This window comes from Daldinia decipiens (assembly GCF_022478715.1).
Source record: "Daldinia decipiens strain CBS 113046 unplaced genomic scaffold F4813scaffold_15, whole genome shotgun sequence".
In the NCBI taxonomy this organism is placed as follows: domain Eukaryota; kingdom Fungi; phylum Ascomycota; class Sordariomycetes; order Xylariales; family Hypoxylaceae; genus Daldinia; species Daldinia decipiens.
In genome coordinates this window covers 95,533-109,175 of record NW_026054558.1, presented here as the reverse complement: position 1 = coordinate 109,175, position 13,643 = coordinate 95,533, and the positions used below count along the sequence as shown (strand labels likewise).

At 46.3% G+C, this 13,643-nt stretch overlaps 6 protein-coding genes across 6 annotated transcripts; 2 read left to right on the top strand and 4 right to left on the bottom strand.

Annotated features, from left to right (window-relative positions):
- Positions 1–1,593: 1,593 nt before the first annotated feature.
- On the bottom strand, positions 1,594–3,698 carry F4813DRAFT_61418 (uncharacterized protein). Its single transcript, XM_049248699.1, has 2 exons — positions 3,211–3,698; positions 1,594–3,137 (listed from the first exon to the last, which is right to left on the bottom strand). The coding sequence occupies exons 1-2, from the start codon at positions 3,261–3,263 to the stop codon at positions 2,225–2,227; spliced, it is 966 nt and encodes a 321-aa protein (XP_049099808.1). The 5' UTR covers positions 3,264–3,698; the 3' UTR covers positions 1,594–2,224.
- Positions 3,699–4,799: 1,101 nt separating this feature from the next.
- F4813DRAFT_358132 (FMN-linked oxidoreductase) lies at positions 4,800–6,645 on the top strand. Its single transcript, XM_049243196.1, has one exon. The coding sequence runs from the start codon at positions 5,263–5,265 to the stop codon at positions 6,553–6,555; it is 1,293 nt and encodes a 430-aa protein (XP_049099807.1). The 5' UTR covers positions 4,800–5,262; the 3' UTR covers positions 6,556–6,645.
- Positions 6,646–7,232, bottom strand: F4813DRAFT_358130 (uncharacterized protein). Its single transcript, XM_049243195.1, has 2 exons — positions 7,032–7,232; positions 6,646–6,948 (listed from the first exon to the last, which is right to left on the bottom strand). Exons 1-2 carry the CDS (start codon positions 7,060–7,062, stop codon positions 6,815–6,817), a joined length of 165 nt encoding a protein of 54 aa, XP_049099806.1. The 5' UTR covers positions 7,063–7,232; the 3' UTR covers positions 6,646–6,814.
- A 1,232-nt stretch (positions 7,233–8,464) lies between these two features.
- F4813DRAFT_389107 (peptidase) lies at positions 8,465–9,380 on the bottom strand (the record flags this gene model as incomplete). Its single annotated transcript, XM_049246781.1, has 4 exons — positions 8,465–8,692; positions 8,757–8,829; positions 8,891–9,258; positions 9,324–9,380. 4 exons carry the CDS (start codon positions 9,378–9,380, stop codon positions 8,465–8,467), a joined length of 726 nt encoding a protein of 241 aa, XP_049099805.1.
- A 930-nt stretch (positions 9,381–10,310) lies between these two features.
- F4813DRAFT_389106 (uncharacterized protein) lies at positions 10,311–10,818 on the top strand (the record flags this gene model as incomplete). The annotated part of the gene is made up of 2 exons (XM_049246780.1): positions 10,311–10,346; positions 10,405–10,818. The coding sequence occupies 2 exons, from the start codon at positions 10,311–10,313 to the stop codon at positions 10,816–10,818; spliced, it is 450 nt and encodes a 149-aa protein (XP_049099804.1).
- A 313-nt stretch (positions 10,819–11,131) lies between these two features.
- F4813DRAFT_396012 (DNA glycosylase) lies at positions 11,132–13,240 on the bottom strand (the record flags this gene model as incomplete). The annotated part of the gene is made up of 2 exons (XM_049247777.1): positions 11,132–12,412; positions 12,490–13,240. The coding sequence occupies 2 exons, from the start codon at positions 13,238–13,240 to the stop codon at positions 11,310–11,312; spliced, it is 1,854 nt and encodes a 617-aa protein (XP_049099803.1). The 3' UTR covers positions 11,132–11,309.
- Positions 13,241–13,643: the final 403 nt, after the last annotated feature.

Sequence of the window (13,643 nt, the reverse complement as noted above, 5' to 3'; positions counted from 1 at the left end):
GTCCTATGGCCTCTCCTGGAGAGTCTTTCAACACTGACTCATCGCCATAATACCCGATCATATGATAATAGTTAATAATCACAAGGAAGAGTTCCCTTGCTTATTGCCGGGCTACTCCGAGTGAAGATCACGGAAGATGTAAAGGCGGTCGGTCGGCAGTGCGAATGGAGGTAAGATATAACCCAATATTCTTTACATTTCTGATAGCAACTCCCGCTAACTTTATTTAGTAAGCACATGGACAAGCACGGCTGATCGTATAAGTACTTGTCATCGGGATGTGAGAAGCTTGCTAGATTTACGTATTCTGGCGGCCTCTTGCGTCCCGAGCGCAAGGCACATAACAAACACGACGAATTAAATAAGGATACCTATTTATATACACGTATCAACAATGGCTATACAATTAACTCCGAATGCATTGGCATTGACAACGATCAAAGAAGACACCCCGCAACTACCATCAGCACAACCACAAGCCCCAGTGACACCAGCCAGACAGGAAAGGGAGACGACATTTCCGAGAAGTACATGTCAAATACGATATTTTACAATTTTACGGGGCATAGGATAAGGGAGAATTAACGAGGAAGGGAATTGTTATGAGGAAGGGGGGAATCATAGTGTCCCCTTAAAAGTTCCTCGGAGCATAGGTGAGCGGAGTGATTACCTTTATTCGTACATAATTCTGAGTAAAATGCTAACTAGACTTAATCATTAGATTTCGCTATATACCGTGATCCAATCGAGGCTCTTCCATTGTATGCAGCCCCGTCCAGGGGTAACGACCTACTCTGCGTGATTGGCATTTCTTAAGCTAAGACTTGTCCCTTAAAACATCGTGGACGATGCCTCCCTAAGAAGATCGGATACAATAGGAGGCATAGTTATGCCCCCTTTTAAAAAGTCGCACCAAAACCTCTACCAGTACTAGCCCAAGCTCTGCAAACCGAACTTGCGCAAGCAGCAGAGTATATTTCGTCATCTTCTGATTCGGAGGAGAATCTAGACGCACCTATCGCCCCAAGCCCCGCCGCAACATCATTTCTAGACAAAGGAAAGAACACAATATCCAGACCCTCATTTGGATCCACTTTCGGATCATCTTCCATGACTAACGAGACATACGAAGAGGTGAAATTGCGAGTAAGAACTTTGAAAAGTCTAAAGAGGGGATAAGAAGACAGAATAACGAACCTAGAGAAAGAAGTCCTAATTGTCAGGGGGCAAGTGAGACTAGTATGAATTAGGCATAGATCTACATAGAGCACATATATAAGGGGGCGCGAAGCGCCCTCGAAAGAAGATAGAAGGTTAAGCGTTAATAGATTCATACTACTATACGGCTACTATACAGCAGCTTCGCTGCTGCTTCTAACATTCACTCTACGTATGACATCCATCAAGGGGTATCTCTGACACTAATCCTCAAGGACTTTCAGCATGAGAGCCAGAGGCAAGAAACTACGACCGAAAAAGAGTTATCAGACCTCACGAATAGCCTTACATTATAATAACTAAATGTATATACTAAATTAACTGTGGCTGTTGCAAGTGTGTATTTTAATGGCGGCTTTTGTAAAATTAGTTTACTAACAAAATGGGCATTGTTAAAATACTCATACATTAGGTAGCTATAGAAACAAGTTGTAAGAGGTTGCAATAAGCTTAACTATTATAATTACAAAGGATATACTAAGAACTTCCGTCGGAATTTATCTCCTTGGGTATGTATACAGAAATAGTGAGGTGTTTAGCCCGGGTAATAGGTAATTAGTTCTACCTGAGTAGTGGTATTATTCGTCGTAAATGTCCTAGGGCGAGGAAGCGAGTTTGAATCCTTGCCGTGGATATTATCGTGGCCTAAGTGTGGATATAAACGAAACACGTCGACGGTTTCGTAGGTATAGAATGATCGAAAAACATGATAATAGTAGCCATGGTGGCTACTGCGTAGGCCTGTAATTTTTAGCCCTGCCCGACAGTTTGTGGGCACATAAGGTATGTTCGCGTGATACTATTCCAGTCACGGCGTTCTACCTCGGACAAACGCGTAGATGATGTTGTAAAACAAATGTGAAAACAAACACAACGCCTAAACCAAAGCCGTCGATTAGACGTTGGCCATCCTTCCTCTCTCCAGTTGTAAGTGGTATATAAATCCCAATAAAAATACAAAGATTTCGTCGAAGCCGCGCTCGGGTGGTATTTAGACTGCAAAATCTCATGAGGTCTCTAAATCGGACTCGGGTATCGTATCGCTAATCGGGGAAACCATTCGCGACCCAAGCCTCGAATCACTGCTCGGGGAAACCATCCGTGATCCAAACCTTGAATCGCCCCGGTCTGAATCTGACTCGACGTAGCTGTCTGTATGCGGAGACGGAATGAGCGGCGAAAAAGAAGCCGCGTGAGGACATCGTCCTTGTCCAACAGTCGATCGGTGCGTGTGGAACGAGCATTGTCGAAACCCGAACTGACGCTCTTCGCCGCGAAAGTTGTTGGAAGGAAGTCTGAGCTGGGGATTCTTGAATTGGCCCTCGAGCCCGGATTGCGCCATTTTGCGCGTGTGGTTGTTGTATTCGGCCCAGAAGTCTGGACATTGCTCGAAGAGGCGTTGGATGCTATTCGACATTTCGGTCGTAACTACGCCCCCGAGTGTCCACGCCGTCATAGCTACGATCCACTTTCGTAGTCGGCAGCTCTCTTGAGGGTCACATGAGGTATAAATAAATCTGATTAGTCTTGTGCTGATATCCCAGTTCCTCCGAAGGTAGACGTCTTGAATAGCGTCCATAGCACAATCTTGTAAGGCGGGAATATTTATCTGGGCGGCGAATATGTGTAGTTGGACTAAGCTGTTGTGAAGCTCCTGACAGGAGCGATCGGTCTCAGCGGCGTCGATGAACTTGTCGAAGTTTTTCCGTTCGTTCAGCCAATATACGAATAACTCGAACATGGGTGGTTCTTGATCTTCCAAGACGACGACGATGTGAGCCTGCCCTTTTTCGAACTCAACACGCGCGTTGTCTATGTGCTGCCGGAAGTAGTTGCATGATGCCAGGAGTTTTCTTAGAACAAGAAATTCCTGGCCATCCGAGCCAACGAGTATCTTGACGGTGGCTGGACCGGCAAGTCTAAACGAGGAGAGGTAAGTTAACTTATTACATTCTCTCGCCCACTTATACAGGTAAATCTTTTGTAACTTACGAATTCAGAGAAGCAGCCGAAGCTTTTCGATCGACAAATCTTCCTCTCAGCATGTTAAAAAAAAATTCTTTCGAGGTTGTCGACTTAGTACCTAACACACAAGATACGATAGAGCGAATGACAGTATCACGTCAACATGCAGAAAGAGAAAAAAGCAATCCAGCTTGGACACTTGCTAAACTAATCGAAGCTGAATAGCGGCTGAAATAGGCTAACTTTGGTACGGATGAGCCTCGATCCGATAAACATCTTGGCAGGGCCCCGAGGCGTTGGATGGTTCCTCAGAAGTCCCCAGTAGTGGAGCATAGACTCTTCGCTAACAGCTTCAGTACTAGTATGAGAACATCTCGCATTTTGCTAGTTGTACTGTATTGAGTGTCTGAACTTGTTGCATCATAGCGACACTGCAGTATCACGGCACGAAACGCGGATGGGAAGTATTCGTCCCATGTTAAGCCCTGTAACGGGGAAGGGGGGAGAACAAGGGGGTACTAGCAGCGATTTGCGACACGATCGCCGGTGGATTCGGGGACGGCGGGTCTGAGTGGCTGCTTCAGGTTCGACCCCTGATGCGGGATGATGACCAGGATGGCTAGGATGGAGTTCCTACACGTGTGGTTCTAATTCGGGTTGGATGACCGACCCCGTATTGTACTTGTCTCGAACTACAACTACATACCGTTAGCACCTCACGGCGAAGGAGAAACTGACGATGGCTATGCTCTGTCAACAAGCGTGTTCCCAAGACATTCTAGAAAAACCTGCGACTCTTCCGAGAGCATAGCCTCTCTATTAACTGGCGTCCTAGGCGTTGTTTAATATGCAGGTTCGTCCGTACTTGAAGTAGACGGCCGCAGTTAGTTAGATATCTATCCGCATCTAGACGGGCTTATGACAAATCGAGATCCGGTCTCCTCTTACCCCTACTTCCTGACATTTGTCTTGCATGCTCTAGACCTCTGCGCGTCTCCGAGTGACTTGACAATATATATATCGTGAAGTAAGTACGACGATAGATCAAAGAGGCTAATATTGATGCTAGAAACGTCTAGGTAGACTACCACCAAAAGATGATTTATACGAGAGGAGCCGAAGGAGGCATGTTGCATCCTTTAATATTACTCGGCATTAAAGAAGGGCGGCAAGATGGTAATGAGTAGCGGAAACTACCGCAGCAGACTAATGGAGAATTCTTCAAGTCTGGCACGCCACGAGATAATAGTAATAAATAGTAACCATGTAACCCAGTCTGGTAGTGTACATAAGTGTAGTATGCGTATGTGGTGGGTATCTATACATAGTGGATACGATCTCTGACTTGGGATCTTGGAAGTTGTTTAGAAGATATTTCGGCGACTATTGCGATTGGAGAGAAGACTTTTTAGAAGTGGCGCACGTCCATGCCTTCCATTTACTTACCTATTAAAATATCCGCTATGCAACCGCAACTGTAACACAAGTTTAGGTAGTTAGGTACCTGACGTCATTAATCCCACTATATTCCGCTATTTGACTCAGTTCGGATAATTAAGAGCGGCCCTTTCCTTACACTACCTAGCTGTTGCCTCTTGGCTGCTTAGACATTTTCGTGTTACTAATATCATTGTTATTAATGCTAGTTAGTTATAATTATTCAGCAATTCGGAATAGCACTATCCTCTAGTACCATACCACCTATACGAAACTGCGGTTAGTTTCTAAATGTCTCAATTAGACGGCTATTCTTTCTCCCCTTTCTTCTACACAATTCGAAATGCAAGATTGGACATGATAGATGAGGGTCCCCCATTATTCGTGGCTCCAGGCCCATGGTAACATAAGGTACATATATAAAATAACTTCCTTCTAAAATAACAACAACCCAAATTATCGAAAAGCCGGTAACATCCATACTATCTTACTTTCCTTTCGGCCCTCATTGAACCGAGTTTGTAACACTCCTTTATCATCTCCGCAAAACACGCCAAGATTATTTTCGATCCTCTTTTGGAATCTGACTGCATACACTCTATTACATCGAAAATCCTAGCTGATCCTTCCGAGTCGTATATCATGTCGTCCACATTTCACAAGCCAGCCCCTAATGTCCCCTACTGGACGCCGGCCCAAGACCCTCCTGCCGGATCGGCCCTGGACCCGGCCTCAGCCCCGACCCTGTTTAAGCCGATAAAGATCCGGGGCGTGGAATTGCAAAATCGATTCGTTGTCGCCCCAATGTGTCAATATAGTGCTGACGACGGACACGCTTCTGATTGGCACTTTGCTCATCTGTCTCAGTTCATGATTCATGGCACTCCCCTGACTATCATCGAGGCCACCAGTGTTACCTTTAACGGCCGTATCAGCCCCGACGATCTCGGTCTTTGGAAAGACAGCCAGATCGCCGGTCTAAAGCGTATCGCGGACTTTGCTCACTCCCAGGGTCAGAAGCTTGGTATCCAGCTCGCCCACGCTGGCCGCAAGGCCAGCACCCTAGCTCCTTGGCTTGTCACCGATGGTTCTGTAGGCGCCCTCGCCTCCCCTGAAGAGGGCGGGTGGGGTGACAACATATGGGGGCCCAGCCCCATCAAGTACACCAACAACTTTCCGGACCCCAAGGCCATGACTATCGAGGACATCAAGACCCTTGTGCAAGCCTTCAAGGACGCGGCCAGAAGATCCGTCGAGGCCGGTATCGACGTCATCGAGATTCATGCCGCCCATGGGTATCTCATAACAGAGTTTCTCTCGCCGCTCACCAACAAGCGGACGGATAACTATGGCGGCAGCTTTGAAAACCGCACTCGCCTACTCTTCGAGATTATCGAGGCCATTCGTAGCGTTATCCCCGAGACCATGCCCTTGTTCGTGCGCATTTCAGCAACCGAGTGGATGGAGTGGTCTGACGAGCCCAGCTGGAACCTTGAGCAAAGCGTTCGCCTCGCTAAGCTCCTCCCTGCTGTCGGTGTCGACCTACTCGACGTTAGCTCGGGAGGTAACAGCGATATGTCGAAGGTCAACATACACCCGTACTACCAGATCGACCTTGCGGGCAAGATTCGCGAGGCCATCAAGAAGGAAAATCTAAATCTCCTTATCGGTGCTGTCGGACTAATCACAACCGCCGAAATGGCGCGCTCAATTGTACAGGAGGGCAAGTCGTTGACTCAGGGTGCTACAGCGCACGACAGCGCCGAGGTCGGCGAGGAGGCAGGACAGATTACGCAGGCGGATATTGTGCTAGTCGCCCGGCAATACCTACGCGAGCCAGAGTTCACTCTACGTGTCGCACATGAGTTGGGTGTGGAGGTGAAATGGCCTATCCAGTACTCTAGGGCACAATGGCAAAAGGGCCAGAAGATCTAGACGAAGAGGCAATGGGTTATGATATATTACTGCTTATGAACGACAGCACGGCGCATCATATAGATTGAGCATAGTAAGACGTATCCACCGTCTTGACAGATGAAATAAAGTTAAATTTCCAACTATTATACAACTATTACCTTAGTGCATTTCTCATTTCTCATTTCTCATTTCTCATCCTAACCCATACTAATATCTAACCTTCACCCTTGCAACCCTGACATCACTCCATACTCCTGCCCATGACTTCCAACCCGAATTAAAATTTTGCCCCCGGAGGATATTTCTTGTCGTTCACCTCGACCTTGGGCTCACACACGCACCAGTCTTGCGGTGGAATGTTGTCAAGGACGGAGGATATATGGCTTCCGCAGCCAATCCACGTGATTTTGTCTAGCGAGAAGCATGTTAGGCATATATGAGAGATGGTATAGATATAATAGATATAATAGATGTTCATCTACTGTCTAACTTACAGCAGGTGGAGCAATTGGCTTTCATGCACATCGTGGCGGAATTATTCTTATGTCTGAGATAAGATGGTTCTTAGAGATCAATGGCTAATATGGCTTCGATGGATAATTGCGGCAGTTGTTTTTTTCCCTTTTCTTTTTCGGTTCGCTGAGGCGGCGTTGGTTTAAGTAGGTAACCATTAATGCCGCCGACTTGTCTATTTATGGGTCAAAACTGCTAGGTTGGTCCCCGAGCCCGAGCAATAGCAGCCGAGGAATTCGGCGATTGGAATAGACGGCGTAAAAACCCGCGTGGTCGGCGAATATGAATTGCCATCGCCCATATGGTCGAACTTTATTTATTAGCGCGCTAGTCTTATTTACTCGTGCTTTTCGTCTAGTAATAGGCGATTATTCCCATATATACGAAGTACTGCTATACATGTACATTCGTAAACAACCATCTCAGTACATTTAAATCCATCGGAAATTCTATGAATCTACCTTACAGGAACACTATTATAGTTATTATATCAACTATTACAATTAAATAATACATCTAACCATACCCCATTGGCAACACCAGAACCTTAATTATAGGATACACCTAGTAGGTATAAGTGATATTATTCCGTTACGAAAACGATAGTCTCTCATCAGAGAACGACAACTCTAAAATATGTCAACATTTGGCCCTTGACTATCATAATAATAATATCACTCATTACAATAATATATTGTTATGATAATAGTAATACCCATCGTTCCATCATTCCCTCTTCTATCTATAAAGTGAGGTTTGCTGCCTGGTGGCTCCTGGGATTGTCCAACCGACTAGACGTCTATATAAAGAACTCTCTTATATAATATAAGTCGTACCTATTATCTTTTATTCAACCTTCAGTCCTATTACTATACAACGCCTAGGACCCAGCGCCGTACGACTGTGCACTTTTTTACTTGAAACCCCTTCTTCCCATCTTACTTTCGACTATACGCGGAAAGAATCTACAACAATTGGCTTGCCAACACCACAACAGCCATACACTACGCCTTCTGAATCCGCCATCCTCTCCGCTCTTACCGCCTACCGCGAGCGCCTCGGCACCGTCAACCGCCGCGCCATGGTCGCCATAATCCCGCAAATATATACCTACTCTTGAGTTTAAACGGCAATATGATTAGCCCAGCCTTAAGAATATACTATCTAGGAAATAAAACGCCTCTTATTATATGTACCTTTGAGGCTACTTGGACCTTATTATAAAATCATTCATAATATAACAATTGGAAATTAATTATTTGCTCTTTTACTTTTTTTGAAAGCGAAAATTATGCGACTATATCGTTTCATTGACTATTTCAAACAAATTGGTTAACATACAAATATCTGTCGTACACTCATACTTAGGCCGTCTGCCATTCATAAAGTGCCCACCATACATACCACATAGTTATTAAGATACATGCTCCTGCTGCAGGCCAACCTCACATACCGACTTAATTAATTGCAAAGCAAGCTCCTTTCCGCGGCTGAGAGATTCAGGATCAGGGTGCAAAGGGACGTGCAAGAAGATTACTTTCTTGGGCCGTTGTTGCTTATACAGGTGAGCTAGGCTCGAGAAATAGATGAAGTCGCATAGGTAGTGCCCAGCGTCGTCGGAGATTTGTAGTCTGAGGTTATCCTTTGTGATTATTAATGTCAGTACATATCCAAAGCGTTGGGAAAATTAGGGGCATAAATCCTACCGGGCTACGCTCAACCCATCGCTTATAGATCTTCCCGATCTCTAGGTCAGTTAAGAGCTCCCCAGGAACGTCACTGTAGACAATAAGTTAATACACACGATACGCAGGATGCTATATACTTAAAGTATACTCACTGCCATATCCACTTATCCCCTTCAAGCTTACGTCTCTGCTCATCACCAAGAAGTTGACCATCAACATCCTGCTTATCATACCCATCACGATGACCCCGTCTCTCAATAGAATAAACATGTTGCGGGCCCGCCATCCCTATATGGATGACATAGTCAACCTTCTGCTCCGGATCATCCCACAGCGTCGGCATCAAGTCCCGAACAACTTGGTAGTTGACGCGGACCGGGCCGTGCTTCAGGATCCGGACCACCGGCAGGGCAAACGAAGCTTGCCGCACGGGATCCTTAACCCTGTCGGGCGGGAGGTAATCCGGCAGCGAGGCGGTTATCTCCCAGGCGGGATTCACGGGATACTGCTCTTTGAAGGGCTGCACGTAACTGATTAGCTACATGTAGGGAACGGGCACGGGCACGGCACAAGTTAGGTACGCACACCGAAGCCGGTGACCAGCACGGTCAGCTCATCTTTGGGAGAATCGAGCGAGCCCATCGAGTCAGTTAGTAAAGGCGAGGGATGGTGCGAGCGGCCAGGAAGAATATATCCAAAAGGGGGAACGAAGCTGAGCTAGGCGCGTATACTTTATTGTATATATGTATGATTGTATGTATGATTGTATGGATGGCACGAGTTGCGGGGTATTGCTGTCGTGCTATCTTGGAGGGGTAAAGCTCTCCTATTGGAGCTATGCTTTTCAGCTCTTGGGGGGAGATTGAGATAATGTGTGTTACTGTCTGCCGGTTTTGCATGTACTTAATATACTCCTCCCACAGGTCCGTCCGTCTGCAGTTTCTGTATTCTATACCGACATACTAATTGCCCAGACGTTAGGCCTCAACGATCTGGCTTCGACGCTGCCTGAGATGACATAGATGGCATTGCAAACGCGTCTCTATATATGCAAGTTGGAGATGGTAGGATACCCCGATCACGACTCGAGCCAGAAACCTATAAGAACCGTTCCCATCTCACGTAAGAAGCGGTTCTGCAGTAAGCGGGAGGTATTGCTGTGCGTCTAAATGGATATGTAGATACCTGGGTAGGTTAGGTACAACACATGTATGTACCTATGTAAGTTGAGATGAACAAGTCAATCATTAATGATGTACTGGAAGCTTGAAACTATTAGGTTTAGTTAGGTAGGTAGTTACTAAGTTTAACTATGGGTACTAAGTTTTTATGGGAAGCGTCGGCTTTGTGCTAGTTGAAGTACAGCGCTATCTTATTCGGTGGAGCCTGTCAGACAGCTACCTCAGGGGAATAATACTTCGCGTGTAACGGGTAACACCTCGTACAACGCAGAGCGGAACTGCAAAGAGGATGTTCAAATTATGATATACCGCATTTTTCAAGCACTCAACTAAGTATTGGCATATGCATGGTAGCTAACTCAACTCCATTCCAAGCGGCCATGGCCTCTACATGTTCCGTTCCATGTTCATAGCCTCGTCTACCGCGGTTTGTCCCCCTTTTATTTTTACACACATCACCAAGCCTACCACTAACTCACCTCCAGGCTCTAGTAGGTCTAGCAGCCGCAGCGGCAACCGGTATCTTCACTGGTAGCGGTAGCACCGGCTTTCTTCTCGGGTCCTGCGCGGGCTTCGTTGGCGGATCACTGCATTACTACCGGATGTGTCTAGCTCAAGCGCTCTCCTCGCTTGACGAGCACCCGCGCCTCATGCAGTTGCACCTAGCATACAATTTCCCATGGCTAGGCTACCAGCACTTGCACCGGAGCCAGCTGCGGTCCAAGGAGTGGACTCGGACGTCCTACGCACGCCAGGGGAATCTGACCGCAGCTTGGTTGAGCGCTTCGGACGCTTTGGATGAGATACACGATAGGAAGATGGCCTTGATTCTGGAGGCTATTATTCGCCAAGAGACAGCCAAGGGATTGATCGAAGACAAGGAGGAAGAAATGGGGTAGACGTGAGGAAATATATGTAGGAAGGACCAGGTATGAGGTAATAATTAGGTAAGGATTAGGTGTACACCAATAAGCGTACGGCAAAGGAAAGGGAAGGAAAACACACGGTACTGAAATGAGGCTATCACGATCTGTTGTTGTCTGTTGTTTTAGTTGTGTGTGTGTGGGTTAGCCTAAAAGGTAAACCCTTTTAGGCTTAGCCCCACGCACGTGGTGGCACGTGACTAGATTACATAATTGGCTATTCCCCATATTCCAACAATATAGACAGATAAGAGGCATCAATTAACATATTTCCCTCATCTCATTGACTATTACATCGAAATCAGTTTTTACAAGTTTATTATAATAAATGATCTGATACATTATCTGATATTAAAAAGCTTCGCATAAAAATTAATATCTTATAGCTGGCCGAGTTGGGCGTACTTATAACCAATACACAATCAAGAGCGACCCCCTATAAAAAAGCATATTCGTGAGTGTAGCTATCATATACATTTAAGGGTACTGCTCCCTGTAGGAGCCACCTTGTCCAGTATTTTCAGCTCGCCAGTGTCATCATATGCAACTCGACCCTCGTTAACCGCCCTACGCAAGTCTTCCGGAAGGATATCCTTCTCTCCCGTTTTTGGATCCCATACGTAGCCCTCCTGCATCCATAGCCACCTAAGACAGGCACGGAGTTCCTTATCTTCCGGCAATACTCGCATCCACTCAGGTTGGAATTCTCCTTCGCGTCCTTTGCCTCTCCAGTCTTCTGCACGACCGAGAAGGACATCCCTACAAAATATCCTCCAGCTGTCTATAGCATACCGACCTTGTGTCATGTGGCCAATTTCCCAAGCCGACGACCTGGGATCGTCAGGACTCAATGTTTCTGCAGTCCGGACGTCGGCCCCGTCGCCTAGCTGTGGATAATTCTTCACGCCATATCGAATGTCAGCTCGAGGTGGCTTTTCTATCCATATTCGTGCGTATTTCTGGATTGCAGTAGCTCGAACCGCAGAAAGACCGAGGTGTTTAATCATTGCTATTATATCGTTTGTGTCTGCTTCTGCTAGATGTCTCGGTGTCGGATACTTTTCTACGAGATCGTGGAACACGGGTATTGAATGTTTCCCCTTTACGCGTATCAGAAAAGTCACTGCGATAAGCAAACGAAGAGGATCGGTTGCGAGGTCTTCTTGAATCAAGCCGAAATTGGGGGCGTCTAAACGCGGGAAAGGTACGCAAGGAACTGTTCCTCGAGGAGGTCGGGGATATTTTATCTTGGGCGGGCCGAACATGTCCATTGTGTCAAAGTAAGGGGACTTCGTTTTGCGTTTGGGAGTTAGACATTTTACTACTAGTTGAGGAGACTTGCTTTCTCTCTTATGAGATGCTGCACCGTTGATTTCTGGTTCCTCGTTTTCGTCCGATTCGCCTAAACTCAACGTAGCTGCGTCCAAGGTCCCTTCAACATTTCCGGGTGTAGGTAATGATGATTGCAAGTCTGCTAATACCTTTTCTGCTTCAGTATTTGTATGAGAAACGCGCAGCGGAAGAGTAGTATGCAAAACACCACCCTGGCCACTCACAGACTCCCGGCTGTCTATGAGTGACGGCCTTTTAAAGAAATTCTAAGATCATTAAGAAGTGACGGAGGATTTATCTCCTGTTCGGCATCACAGAATTCCGGCGATGTAGAGATGTTGTCTTGGCTGCGGCGAACTTTGGGGACTCGAAGAACTGGGCTCTCAGCTAGAGGTGTAGCAATAGACTCGGGCAGTGACTTTCTAGCCTTTATGTCTCTCTTTCTCTTCTTTGAGTTCTTTCTACTCTTCTTCTTCTCGCTTTTCGACTCCTTTTTATCATCTGCTGACTGGTGGAATTGCTGAAGGGAAGAACCTGGGTTATTCGCGGACCAGAATGGAGATATCATGTTCATTCCGTGCTTCTTGACGGATTGTTCTGGATCTGTCTGTTCGTGAGACGCATCTCTCTTCCTTTTCCCTGCCTTCCCCTGTTTCGTGCTTGACTGGGATTGGGGTTCCTGTGCAACGTCTTCATACTTCGGATGAAGATTCGACGTCTTTCCGCTGATGACACCATCTAGAGGGCCAGAGCGTGGGGAGAGGACCTTGGTGAGGAAGGTGAGGAGGTCTTGCCCCTCGAGGGGATCATCGAAAGAAGCCTCTTCTTTCAATTCTTTTAAAGCGTTTGCACATGAGAACATCAGATGCCACTCTTCATAGCCACGCATCAGGCTGTGGTGAGTGAAGTGTTTGATGTCATCCTCAGACGCCCATCCGTTCACTATTATGTCTCCGAGGTACCATTCTTGAGATTGACCGGAAGTGTCAAAGCCATATGTGTAATCCAGAGCCAGCCGGCTACGAGCTTCGGCATACGTCTTGGCTAAATAATGATCGTCCGCCATCTGATTCATAGCACTACCGAAATACCTGTAAGGATCAGAGCTAGGGATTTGGATAGTTATCGAAAACGGGTACTTCGCTACGAATGAAGCGACGGTAAATATAGTACTTAGGCGAGCCACTTGGACGTACCTAGGTATATTTAAATACTATATTTTCCTGACGTGTCGAGTCTAGAGCGTGAGTTTCACGTTGAGGAAATTGTGTTGGTGAATGGTTGCTTTGTTTTTTGGTTGGGTAGGTGTTGTGATATATATTGTCGGGAAGTTGATTGGGACGGTTTGGATTAGTTGTAAGATGTGTTGAGAGACTACGTGTATAAATGCAGACGGAATACGTACCCAGGTACATTTGGGCAATTAAGGTCACCGCCTTATTTGCACACCTATAGGTAATAGGTATAAG

What these genes read in the sequence shown, in the direction of transcription:
- F4813DRAFT_358132 (XM_049243196.1), top strand. Translation starts at nt 5,263, where the DNA reads ATGTCGTCCACATTTCACAAGCCAGCCCCTAATGTCCCCTACTGGACG.
- F4813DRAFT_358130 (XM_049243195.1), bottom strand. Translation starts at nt 7,062, where the DNA reads ATGTGCATGAAAGCCAATTGCTCCACCTGCT. An exon ending in AGCCAATTGCTCCACCTGCT is followed by an intron (nt 6,949 to 7,031) that starts GTAAGTTAGACA and finishes GCTTCTCGCTAG; the next exon opens with ACAAAATCACGTGGATTGGC.
- F4813DRAFT_61418 (XM_049248699.1), bottom strand. Translation starts at nt 3,263, where the DNA reads ATGCTGAGAGGAAGATTTGTCGATCGAAAAGCTTCGGCTGCTTCTCTG. An exon ending in TCGGCTGCTTCTCTGAATTC is followed by an intron (nt 3,138 to 3,210) that starts GTAAGTTACAAA and finishes CTCCTCGTTTAG; the next exon opens with ACTTGCCGGTCCAGCCACCG.